We start from the raw sequence: 11839 nt of genomic DNA on the forward strand, positions 1-11839 counted from the left end.
TATGGGGGTGAATGGGGCTGCAGGGGGAGGGCATGCCTGTCAGGGCTACCCCTAGACTACAGAACCCTGGGGGTAGGCTGGAATGGAAGAGCTCACGCCTCTGGTCCAGGGCCTGGGGTGTCAGGGCTTCCACTACTGTCCAAGCCCAGCAAGAGGAGAGGGACCCAGGAGAGGCCTGCAGGGTCTGGGGGCAGAGCTGGTTCAAGGGCTTCCCTGAGTCTGCAGGATCCTGGAGCTGGGAAGGGGTTTAGGGGAGTGGGGTGGGGTCCAAGGAGCTCTCTAGGCCTAGATCTGGGGGTCGGAGGGGGAGGAAAGCAGAGTCCCGTCAGCACGTGAGGCCCCTCCCACCCACAGGCGGAGGATGTGGAAGTCGCAGTCTCCGCTGCGGGGAGGTGGTCACCTGTCCAAAAGTTCCCAGTCCTCGCCTCCCCACTGGTCCCGGAACTCCTCGGTGTTCATGCCTCCAACGCGGTCGAAGTCGGACTTGTAGATCCCAAAGAGGCCGAAGCCGTTCACCTCCCAGTAACCTGGCGGGGATGGGGTGCCCTTCAGACGCCAGGTCCTGCAAGCCCTTCCTCAGGAGGGCTCTCGGGGTCACTCCAATGTGTTGGTCATAACCTGGGAGGCCTGTGCATGACTTGGGTGTTGGAGAAGGTTCCTAGGGGCCGAGCATGGCCCTGGGGTTACTGGGGGGAGGACTTGAGGTCCTGGGCACTCTGGGGGTCCTAGAGGCCACAAGGAGTCCCAGGCGTTATAAGGGGCATTGATGGGGCCCTAGGCCTCCCTTGCGGGTTGGGAGGCCCCCGGGGGCCTGGGTTTTGCCCTGGCATGGGTGGGACCCCTGACGTTACTGAGGGGCATTCAGGGCATTACCGTGAGGGTCCCCTGGCGAACTCCCGCAGCCCAGCCGCATGACCACAGGCGCAAAGGCTAGCTTGCCCTCCACGCAGTGCTTGCGGATGCCATCCAGGATGCTGGGGGGGAAGTGGATGTGCAGGTCGCAGAGGAAGACGATGCTGCTGGCATCCTGGAGACAGCGGGGAGGTCTGAGCCTCGCCGTCTCCTCCGGAAGGGCCCCCTCGCCCCCCCCATCTCATTCTCTCCACCCACACCATCCTGCCCACGCACCTCCACCGCGGCCACTCCAGCTTGCAACCCCGCGGAGCGCTCAAAGTTCCCGGTTCGCCTTAGGTATTGGTATCTGGGGGAGGAAGGGGATATGGGGTGGGAAGTCATAGCCACCCATTTCTGGGGCAGGGGGCGGGGGCAGGAAAACCCATGCCTGTCCGGGAGGAGGGAAGCTGTGCCTGACCCTCCCCGGGAGGTGGGGGGCACCGTTACCTGGGCAGTGGCGCCGCGCGGAGGGCCCTCTCCACATCCATGTCCTCGCTCTCAAAGTCCACCAGGATGACACTGAAGCTAGAGTCTCCTGTACGGACGTGCAGCGCAGCCATGTCTGCCAGGAACTGTACCACCCAGCGCGCCTGGTTCTTCACTGGAGGAGGATGGGGATACTGAACCCACCTGGACCCGACCTGGCGGTACCCTGCCCAGGACCAGTGGCACTCCCCCCCTCCCCATGAGGCCTGCTGGACAAGGCCCCCCCCCCCCCCCCCCCCCACAATCCCAGGTGGCTGGCCGGCCAGCCCCACACCCATGCACCTGGCACGATGAAGTGCACCATCACATCCTGGCGCCAGGCCAGGCGCAGTGGCCGGCACAGCTCCGGGCGGCCGTCGGGGTGCACAGAGGCGGCTGGGGAGACGGCTGGAGCGGGCTCAGGACTCTCCCCGTCTCCATCTGTGTCGCCAGCACGTGCCCGGGGCAGGCGCAGGAAGACATACTCAGACAGGCGCAGCCGGCGCCCGCCGCGCTCCTGGAGCTCCAGCTCCAGGAGGAAACGGCTTCCCCGCGCAGAGTCCCGGCGCTTCTCCACGTTCACGATGCGCAGAAGAGCGTACCGCCTGCGGGGTGGGACCCAGTCAGCCCCCTCGGGCTCCGAAGCTGCGTCCACGACTCCAACCCCATTCTTCCCACAAGCTGCCCCCAGCCGCAGAAACGAGGTGGCCACTCAGATGACGTGGGGTGGGGTGCTGCACGTCCCCCGTCCCCCACCACACCTCAAGGCCTGCTGGGGAGCTCCCTTCTCAGAAGGCAGGCCCACACGCCGGGGCTCCCTCTCCATGGGGCAGCCCACAAGGGAGGCGTCCCCAAGCCCAGGCCAGTCCTCTCCTCGGTGCCACCACTTCTGTCCACAGCTGCACGCTCATAAACCTTTAGGGGCGCCCACGGCCCACAGGCTGAGGCTCAGATGTCTGAATTCTAAGCCGGTAAACGGTGTCTACCTTGTGGCCTCAATACCCCCTCAGGTTAGATACGCAAGCTGCCTCTTCCCGTGGGGTCATTGCCCTAGGTGTCCCCTGCCTGGATGCTCGCCCCAGGCTCCCCGCCCTCCTCTCCAAGGTCCTGGGTGCCTCCTCTGAGAAGCCTCATTTTTGCCCCCCCAGCACCAGCGCAGGGGCTGCCCTGATCTCTGGGGAAGAAGCCTCCGGGCCTTCCGCCGCTGGCTCTTCCCCAGCCCTGGCCTGGGAAGATAGGGCCCTGCCCTTGACTAGGTCACTCTCCCTTCTGCCGCACGTCCCCCCCCTCCACCTTTGCAGCCAGTATCCCTTACCATCGGAGCCTACTGGTGTGACCTCCCAGGGGTCTAGATTCCTCCCTTCACCCCCTGCCCATCCCCACCATGCTCTCAAGTATCAGGGACTTTCTGCCCCAAACGCTCTCGGTCTGTGCTCTCGTTCCTTGGGGCCACCCACACCCTTGCACGGCTCAGGGAAGGTGGGGCTGCAGCCATGACCTTTCTGCTGGACAGACCCCCTCATGCCCATGGGACGATGAGCTGCTCTCAGGAAGCTCAGAGCCAAGCACAGGCTTGCCTTCTCAGCCACCTAGAATCAATCTACCCCAGCCCCGGCCAAGGGTCCAGGCCATCCCATCACTGCCCTGGACCAAGCCTGTCAGTCATGGGCTCCCCCTTCCACCCCCTCCTCTCCAACACAGCCACATGCTTGTCTATGAACCAGATGGGCCAAACCTGCGTCCTGCTCCAAACTGTGTGTATCGGAGGCAAGAAGAATGACTCCTGCACCTGGCCTTCAAGGGCCATGAGGCCTGTCCTCTGCCCACCAGCCTCCTGGCCAGCCTTTGCCTGTCTCTGCAGGTCCTGCCCCTACTTAAGGGCTCAGCACAGCTCTGAGAACCCCTCAGGGCCTCCCCTCAGGTCAAATTGGGGCCCCCACTCTCCAACCCCCATACCTGCTTGGGGTGGAGACAAGACTGGATTCCTGGGGCCTGGGGGAGACCAGAAGGGCCAGTGGGGCAGGAACCCTGAGCCCTCCCCTGAGGACCAAGACCCCAGCCAGCGAGGTGCCAGTGGGGAGAGGGATCCAGGGGTTCTTAGCTTGACCTTCGTGCGTGTCTCTATCTGGAAGAGAGACCTGGGTGGCTCAGATCCATCCTCAGGTCCAGGTCCAAGGTAATAGGTGTGGGGTTTGGAGGTGCAGGACAGGGGAGCCAGCCCTGGGTGATGGGAGAAAGGCTCCTAGCACAGGACGGGGGCCCTGAGCAGTAAGGGGCCCCAGAAGGGTGAGAAGACACTTCCGGGGGGGGGGGGGGGGGAGGGGGGCGTGTACCATTCCCAGAGCAGTGCCCCGTTAAACCCTGGGGAAGTCTGAGGGTCCCATGGAGGCCAAGGCCGTCCCTTTCCACGCGCGCCCCTCCCTCGTACCCTCCATGGCGCGCGTTGAGCCGCTCCATGTACTGAGCCACCACGTCCACGGCCTCGGCCTCCTGCAGCTGCAGATTCCCCGACACATTGCAGCGCAGGTCGTTCCAGTCCGAGCGCAGCATCTCGAAGTCCACGCTGCCCACGCTGAACGTGCGTTGCCAGTTGATAGCGTCCTCGCGCCAGCGGCCGCGCACCGGGCCGGCCTTCTCTTCGCTGTCCTCCAACGCAGCCTCTTCGCCCTGCGCCCCTTCCTCGTCGTCCCCTTCCTCCTCTTCCTCATTCTCCCCGGGCAGCTGTGGCCTGGACACCTGGGACAAGCTCAGGAAGGAGGTCACGGGCTGCGCTTCGGACGAATAGTTCGAGTCCGTGGTGGGGGCCGTGAGTCCCGGCTCGCGTGCCTGGCCCTCTCGGCTCCCCTGGGTGGTCGGCGCCGGGGCCGGGGGCCTCAGCTTTGCGGCCTGGGGGCCGCCGGTCCTGCGGCCTCGAGCCCGGGGTGGGTGTGGGCGGGCGCGCAGCTGCACCCTGGGTAGGGGTCTGGGGCGCAGGAAGACGCCAGGGAAAGGTGGCCGGGGAGGGCCGCGTGGGCTGAGCGGTGCCGGGGCCCGGGGTGGGACCCGCAGTCCCGGCCGCACCCGCGTGACATACACCTTCGGGGGCTGCTCGGCCGCGGCTGCTGGGCGGGGGGGAGGGGCACGGCCCCAGAAGAGGGGAAGGGGGCGGGCGGCCCAGCTCAGCGCCCGCGAGCGCCGGGGGGTCGGCCGGCCCAGGGGGGCGGGAGGCGTTGGCAGGGCGGGAGTGGCCAGGGCCTCGGTGGGGGCCGCGAGCCGGCGGCCGCCCTGCGTTCCGGGCGCCTCGGTGGGCTCCAGACCGTCGAGCAGCTCCCCATCGTCCTCGTCGTCCAGGAAGTCTGTGGGCAGCGCGGGTGGGGTGAGCTGCCGCGCCAGGGCGGGCCCAGCTGAGGGGGTGGGGGGCGCGGGGGGCACTCACCGTCTGGGTTGAGGAAGAGGAAGGCTCGGCGCTGCACCTCCTCTTCTTCGTCTTCCTCCCCCTCCTCCCGGTCCATCTTCATGTATTTGTAGAACCCAAACCTGGGGCAGGGGCGGGGCGTCAGAGACCAGGCTCGGCCGAGGCCCCGCCCATTCTTCCTTGGGTACCACCCACCCACCTTTCCAGATACAGCGGCGACTCGCGGTAGAAGCACTTGTTGTCCGTCTCCATGTGAGTCAGGCGTGTGTGGTCATTGGGATAGACGAAGGACAGGTACACCTGGGGCGGGCAGAGGGCTCAGGTTGGGGAGTCTTCCAGAGGGCCTGGAGGAGGCTCCGGGGACCCTGGGAAGAGGGAGGCCTGGGTCTCAGGGAAGACCTTGGTGAGGGGCACTTACAAACTGCAGTCCCTGGTATCTTGCGATGGGAAAGTCCTTGACGACGTAGGTGGGGGCGTAGGTGCAGGGCTCCAGCACATTCTCCAGACTCCAGGGCTCCACCCGAGGCGCTACGGGAGGCGTGGTCACATTGTGACCTGGAACCCCTGCCCTGCCCCACCCCGCCCCCCACCCCACCCCGGGGGCCCTCCTCTCACTGAGGAAGAAGGTGTCTCGGGGATCGGGCCGCAGCATGTCAGCTCTGGGCTCCTCCTGCAGCAGGCGCCCCCCAACGTGGCTGGCTGGAGACTGGGGCACGTGGGCCACGTGGTCCATCTTCAGGGCTGACTCATCTAGGGGCAGAGGATGTGTGGGGACCCCAGGAGTTCCTAGAGATCCCTCCTCACCCATATCCAGACACCACCCCAAAGAGACCGCCCATCAGGAGCCCTCCCCTTTCCCCAGAGGCACTGGGCTCCGCACCTGTATACAGCGAGATGTGAGCAGAGCCTATGACCTCGAACTTCAGACCTGGCAGGAAGGCTCGCCACTGGGGGTTGGAGAGGGTGGTCAGGGCCAAAGGATGGGGGTCAAGGTGGGAACACAGCTGGGTCAGGGAGGAGTGAATCTTCCCTGACGTGGGGCTGGGGAACTAGTAGGGGCAACCCCTTCACGGACGCAGGAAGCTTGGGGTGGGGGGGTGGATGGGAGAGCGGTCCTGAGAAGGCACAGCAGGGAAGCTGGAGAGGCCTAGAAGGATGGGGTCCCTGGAGGCAGGTGAGGATGCCTTTCCTGACACCCTGGGTGCTTCCGGACCTTCTGGTTATGGCCTCTGCCCCCACCTCCCCCCGGTTCTGCAGCCACTGCCCTTCTGGAGGTCAGAGCTGGCCCCCCAGCTCCCCGCTGGACCTCCTCAGCCCCACTTCCCCCACTTCTGTGGCTGTGCCTTCCCAGTCTCCCTTGCAGACTCTCCCTCCCCCACCGCTCTCATGTTGGGCTTCCTGGGGGCTGTCCCAGGCCCTCTTCCCTTCCCAGCTCATCCTGGGCCCTTAGTCACTCCCCCGGCTTCCACAAGATCACCCCAAATCTGCATCTGCAGGCTGGGCCCTCTGCTAAGCTGAGCTGGGGTGATACCCACCACACACAAACCAGACACCTGCAACCTCCCACCACCCCCTAGCCCACCCTGGTCATCACCCCACACCCAGCCAGGCTCAGGCTCTCAGTCGCTGGGCATCTCCCTCCGCCCCCCCCCTCCCCCGGACCTTCCACTTCTTCTATTCCCACCTCCCTGGTTCAGGGACCGATGGATGGCCACCCACGAAAATCCCTCCCAACAGGCAGCGGCCAGAGGGTTTTCCCTGAAATGCAGATCCAGTTGCCTCATCCTTAGGAGGAAGCCCTGCTGGATCTGGCCACCAGACTGCTTGGAGTTCCAGAAGACTCCAGGTGGTTCCATTCCTCTGCTGTTCTCGAGACCTGGAATTCATCTTTGCACCCCAGATTCTCTCCCCACTGGTCTCCCTGTGAATGTCTTTCAGCTCTCAAGAATCTGCTCAAGGGTCGCCTCCTCTGTGAGCACAAGCCCCGTCCCTGAGCACCTGCTTTGTCAGCTAGATGGGAAGCTTCTCTGGGGGAGGCGGGCGGGGTCCACATCGTTGTCCTGCGGGGAGTGGCCGGAAAGAGGAGGGCAGGGCAGGGGAGGTGGGGTCTCCAGAAGCCCTCAGAGGGCAGCCGCACTCACGCCCACTTCCACGTGGTCCGAGCCGCGGTCATCCTGCTTGTGCAGTAGCTCAAAGTAGTACCTCCGGGAGGCCATGAGCCTGGGGACAGGAGGAGTGAGGGGGCGGGCCCACCATGCCCCAGAAGCCCCAAACAGATGGGGAGCCTACAGGAGGTGAGGCTTGAGGGGGCAGCATAGCAACAGCGGCTTCACGCATGCACGTGTCACCTAGTCCTCACACACAGACACACACACGGGTACACACTCATGCACACACTCCCACAGTCACTCACCGCCTGGGCTTGGACACCTGGGAGCTGAACTTGGTGAATTCTCCAGGTGCTGTCCACTCCGAACCAGTCTGGAGGGTAACAGAGAAGGGGCAGGGGGCTCACCCTCTCCTTGGGGCACCAGCCCCATCCAGTCCCCACTCCTGAGAAGCTGGAGGGGACAGGTGACCAAGCCGCAGGAGGCCCACGAAGACAATGGGTGTGGATGGAGGGGCTGGGCTGCGCGTGGGGGTACCTTGCCCACAAAGGCCACCAGCTGGGCACCCGCCGGGCTCTCGGTTGGGCTCAGCCAGAACTCAGAGTTGTCATCCGAAGCCACGGAGAACTGGACATCTCCTAGGCCACAGGACAGGGCTCAGGGGTCGGTGGGGGCTTCATGACACCCTGCCCCCCAACACCCCCGTCCCCGCACCATCTCTCGCCGGGTGGATGAAGCCGAAAATCCGGAGGCCGTAGTTCTTCCACTTGGGGGACACAGCCAGCTTCTTCACGGTGGTGCGAGTCTGGGGGGGCAGCGGCCTCTGACGTCAAGGCCCCCGCCCACCTGCGGGCCGGCCGTCCCCCACCCCAGCACTCACATGAGGGAAGAGCGGGAAGTGCAAGTTCCTCCTCAGATGGCCCACGGCGCCCCCGCACCAGTCCTCGAACACGTGCAGGTTCACCTGCCCCTTGTACTGGGGGTGGGAGGAGGGCTTACCTTCTGCACAGCTGCCCCCGGCCCTCCCCAAGGCCGAGCCGCTGAGCAGAGCTCACCTCCTCCCGCCACGAGGGCGCCTGACGGGTGAGGTTGAGTGACAGTGGCCTTCCAGCCCCCCAGGGAAACAGCGCGTCTGGGTCCCGACCTTCGGGCTACGGGAGAGAAGGGGCACCAGGGTCAAAGCTGAGGAACGTGAGGGCAGGAAGAAGCCCCACAGCCACACGCACGCGCACCAGACACAGTACGCAACACAGCCCGCCACACCCGCCGGCTCACTTCACAGAGATCCCTTCCACGTGCAGCCACGAAGCCCTGACTCCATCACGCCCCGGCCGTGCACACCCACCCGAGCAGACCCTTGGCCACCCCACGTGCACCAGATGCGTCTGCCCAGGCTGGGGCCACGCTCCGTGGTGGAGCAGTGTGCCGCTGTGTCCTCCGTGCACACGGCCTACAGGTCCTGAGGCCACCGGCACAGGAGTGGCCTTGGGTCTCGTGTGTGCTGTGGTGTTCTTCCCCGCAGCCCTGCTCACCACCCGCTCCTCCTCATGGCTCTCGCTGGAGTCCTCTGCCCTCTGTGTGGACAGTGCAGCCCGGATGCCCCGGCCATCTGTCACACCGCTCAGCTTCTCACCATCTGTGGGCGGCACATGAGGCGGGGCTGGGGTCCAGGCTCTCCAAGGCCACAGCTCCTGCCGCTGGGGTCAGCTGGGGTCAGGATGGCCGGTGGTGTCTCCACTGAAGCCCTCCCTCCCCACGTCTGCCCCTTCATGCTACCCGATGCCCCACCCTACAGCTGGAAGTGCTCTCGGCTGGGCCCTTCTCCCACATCCCACCTCCGTGGGGACGGCCCCTGCCTGAGTCCCCCACCTGGCTTTTCCCAGCCCCCACTGGCATGAGGGAGCAGTTATGTGTGTGCACATGCTAGCACACATATGCTTGCACACACACACCCGTGGGGCTGTTGTCATCAGTGACTCTGCCTCCAGGAAGGCCCCCAGGATTGCTCTGTGCCCTCAGCACTTTTCCTGTGTGCTGGAGTGTTTGGTGTCTGACTCCTTTACCAGAACTGAGAGCCAAGGGTTAGTGCTGGAGTTTGTTGTCAGGTGAGCTGGCACTGTGGTCTTGAGGCTACGCCAGCCCCGGCCCATGGCACGTGTGCCACCTGCTGCCCTTGAGGCCAGGGCTCAGGACCAAAGGAGCCCTGGTACCCACCTGGGCAGAGGAGGGATTGGCACTCTGGTCCAGCTTCCAGAGGACATGGGGCCAAGGCGGCCCCGGAGGGAGACTGTCCCCCTGGGGATCCCTTCTGTGGACACCTCTAGAGCTTGGCACCCCCCTAACTCCCCAAGCCTGGGGCAGACCACCTCCACACTCCTGCCTCCCTCTGCTTTCCAGACCTCCTCCCTAAGCTGTGGGCCTGGGGTTCCATACCCTGGGATCTGAGCCTCCGAAGGCAAGGCTTCACTGTGCGCCACATCTGCCTCCCCTGGTGCTCCCATCCGGGGACCCCCAGTCCAGGAACCCCTCTCCTCCAGGGCCAAGCCTGGCCTTCAAAGTCTATGCCCGTCCCTCGATCCAGACCCCAGGAGCTAGATTCCCGGACTGACACAGTTGGCCTGGGCCCTTTCTCTGGGGGAGGGGGCTGCCCGCGGTCTCGTGCCTGTGAGGCTCCGGTGGTGCCTGCCCACTTGCTTCTCCCCCCCAGTCACTGTCACCTGTCCAGCTGGGAGGTGAGCCCCTAAATCCCCACAGCCTGGCCCTGATGCTCCCTGCCTACAAAGGTAACTCTGTGGGTACTGGGAACCTTCCACAGTGGGGTCCCAAGCCAGGATGCCATCACTGTCCTGCAGGGGCTGAGCCCCAGCACAGCGAGATCCACACGGGCCTCTGGCCTCCTGGCTGCTGGACCCCGGGAAGGTAGCCTTTCTGGTGGGAGTGAACACAGTGCTGACAGGACAGTCAGGAGGGCCTCAGACATGTCCAGCTGCTCAGCTTCCCACAAGCCCTGCCCTGGTGGGAGCCCAGGTAGCGGGACAGGAGGCGGGGCTGCAACCCTGGGGGCGAGAGCCCCGCCTGGGTCTGCTCCTGGCAGGAGCTGCTTGAGGGTTTGATCTTCCATAACCTTGAACAGCTCCTGCCCACCCAGGAGCAGCAAGGACAGCTTCCTCGCTGGTCCAGCTGAGAGCAGAGGAGGCCTCAGAAGTGGGGTTCCCACACCTCCGCTCCCTCGCGGTTGCCAAGTTAGGCTCCCCGGCTGCCCGGGAAGTCAGGCTAGGGAGGACTGTGGTTGCTCAGAAAACCACAGGGCAGCTGAGCAGAAGGCTGGTCACGTCTGTGTCACTGGGTCACGCTCCGGGGTCCTGCCTTATTTGATGGTAGCTGGGGGGCCTCTGTGAGGGACTGAACAGTGCTGGGGGCCCCTAGAGGGTGTGGTAGCTGTGAGATGTGTGGACTCTGGGGGTGGGGTGGGGTGGGACAAGCCTGTGACCCCTGGCCTGGGGTGTCTGTGGTGCCAGCTGTGGGGCTGAACAGGGAACTCTGGACCCCTTGGTGGGGTGGCCCAGGACTTCATGGGGCAAGATCATGCTTCTGAGTCTTTGGGAAGCTAGATTCTCACCACCCATCCTAAGGACACCTCTCTTCCTTGAGAAGGGCCAGGAGCAGCTTGGCTAGGACCATCCCTGCCCTGAGGTGCTTCCTTCTCTCTCTCATCACCGCCCCCCCCCGCCCCCCCCAGCACTCTACTCCTCCTCTTCAAAGTGTGTGTCAAAAGTCACCACCTCCAAGAGGCCCTCTGGGATCCCCCTAGCTAAAGTGGCAGGACTCCTCCCCAACTCTTCCCCACATCGCTCACCAGGACCTGATTTGTGGGTTCACTGTCTGTCCCCACTAGAGCGTGAGCTCGAGGAGCCTGAGAGAGTTCACCCCAGGCAGTTCGGTGCTCCCCAAGCTGGATCCCTATCCCCATGCCTCACCCTGCCTCAACACACAAGCGTCTCAGTCCCTGATCACAGGTTTACCTAGGGCACCTCCTCCAGGAAGCGTTCCAACTGCAAGGGTCAGCTCCCTCCCGCCAGTCCCCTCTCTCTCCGTCCTGAGGTTGGGTCTCTGCCCCTCCCCAGCAGATGCGAAAACCGAGGCTCTGCTAAGCAGGCACGTGTCGGAGGCACAGCCAGACTTGGCCTCTCGGAAATCCCAGCATGCAGGGCTCCGTAGCGGAGATCTCTCCAAGAGCCCACCGTTAACCCCGTCACTCACTACCCGCTCCAGGCCAGACCCCGGCGTCCGCCGGGGTTCGGGGACGCTCCCCAAGAGGGTCGCGCACGTCACTGCTGACGTCATCGGCGTTCTGGCCGGGCTGAGCCGAACCGCGCCCCCTGCCCCAATGTCGCCGAGCTGGGAAGGGCGGACGGGGTCTCCGGGCGGGTCTGACCCACGCCGAGGCCTGGGCGCGATGGGAGGGCCCGGGATCCGCGCTGCTCGCGACCCTCACCGCCCCCCGCCCCCAGGGCGCGCGCCCCCTCCCGTACCTCGCCCATAGCCCAGCCGCTGGCGCAGCGCGCGGCCCTGGCGCACCAGGCTCAGGTGCACGTACGTGAGCCACGCGGCGCAGGTGAGCAGCAGCAGCAAAAGCAGCAGCTTGATCTGTTTGCGGATCTTCTTCACCGGGAACCACGGCATCGCGGCCGTCTCCGCCCCGGGCCGCGCTCAGCGGCGCCGCCGCGGCCCCCCGCTCCAGCGCGCCCTGCGCCGCGTCCCCCGGCCCTGCATGGCCCTTTGTCCGCCGCCCGCGGCCCCAGGGTGCGGCTGCGGCCCCGGGCTGCCCTTGGCCGAGGGCACGGGGTGGGCGGCGGAGCGGCTGCCGGCGGTGTCCCCGCCCGGCCCCGCCTGGCCGCTCGGGCTCCAAGCTCCTGGGGGCCTCGGCGGGACGGAGCAGCATCCACGCTGCGGTGCTACCCACCGTGAAACGGGCCCG

The 11839-nt window shown here is 65.6% G+C and overlaps 1 protein-coding gene across 1 annotated transcript in view; it reads right to left on the reverse strand.

Annotated features, from left to right (window-relative positions):
* The window catches only part of B4GALNT4 (beta-1,4-N-acetyl-galactosaminyltransferase 4), a 12107-nt gene extending 525 nt beyond the window's left edge, over nt 1-11582 (reverse strand). The window contains exons 1-19 of the mRNA XM_029208438.1: nt 11394-11582; nt 8394-8497; nt 7917-8012; nt 7742-7837; nt 7576-7666; nt 7399-7499; nt 7167-7234; nt 6895-6973; nt 5634-5700; nt 5369-5503; nt 5172-5281; nt 4953-5053; nt 4775-4875; nt 3788-4694; nt 1663-1964; nt 1342-1495; nt 1129-1201; nt 874-1027; nt 401-527 (exon numbers count right to left, since the gene is read on the reverse strand). Of these exons, the coding sequence (XP_029064271.1) occupies nt 401-527; nt 874-1027; nt 1129-1201; nt 1342-1495; nt 1663-1964; nt 3788-4694; nt 4775-4875; nt 4953-5053; nt 5172-5281; nt 5369-5503; nt 5634-5700; nt 6895-6973; nt 7167-7234; nt 7399-7499; nt 7576-7666; nt 7742-7837; nt 7917-8012; nt 8394-8497; nt 11394-11544 (3017 nt within the window). The 5' untranslated portion in view covers nt 11545-11582. The remainder of the gene's footprint in view (nt 1-400; nt 528-873; nt 1028-1128; nt 1202-1341; nt 1496-1662; nt 1965-3787; nt 4695-4774; nt 4876-4952; nt 5054-5171; nt 5282-5368; nt 5504-5633; nt 5701-6894; nt 6974-7166; nt 7235-7398; nt 7500-7575; nt 7667-7741; nt 7838-7916; nt 8013-8393; nt 8498-11393) is intronic.
* Between the last annotated feature and the right edge of the window lie 257 nt (nt 11583-11839).

The sequence above is a fragment of the Monodon monoceros genome, unplaced genomic scaffold (genome assembly GCF_005190385.1).
Source record: "Monodon monoceros isolate NGI ecotype Baffin Bay Population unplaced genomic scaffold, NGI_Narwhal_1 Super_Scaffold_7, whole genome shotgun sequence".
Classification (NCBI taxonomy): domain Eukaryota; kingdom Metazoa; phylum Chordata; class Mammalia; order Artiodactyla; family Monodontidae; genus Monodon; species Monodon monoceros.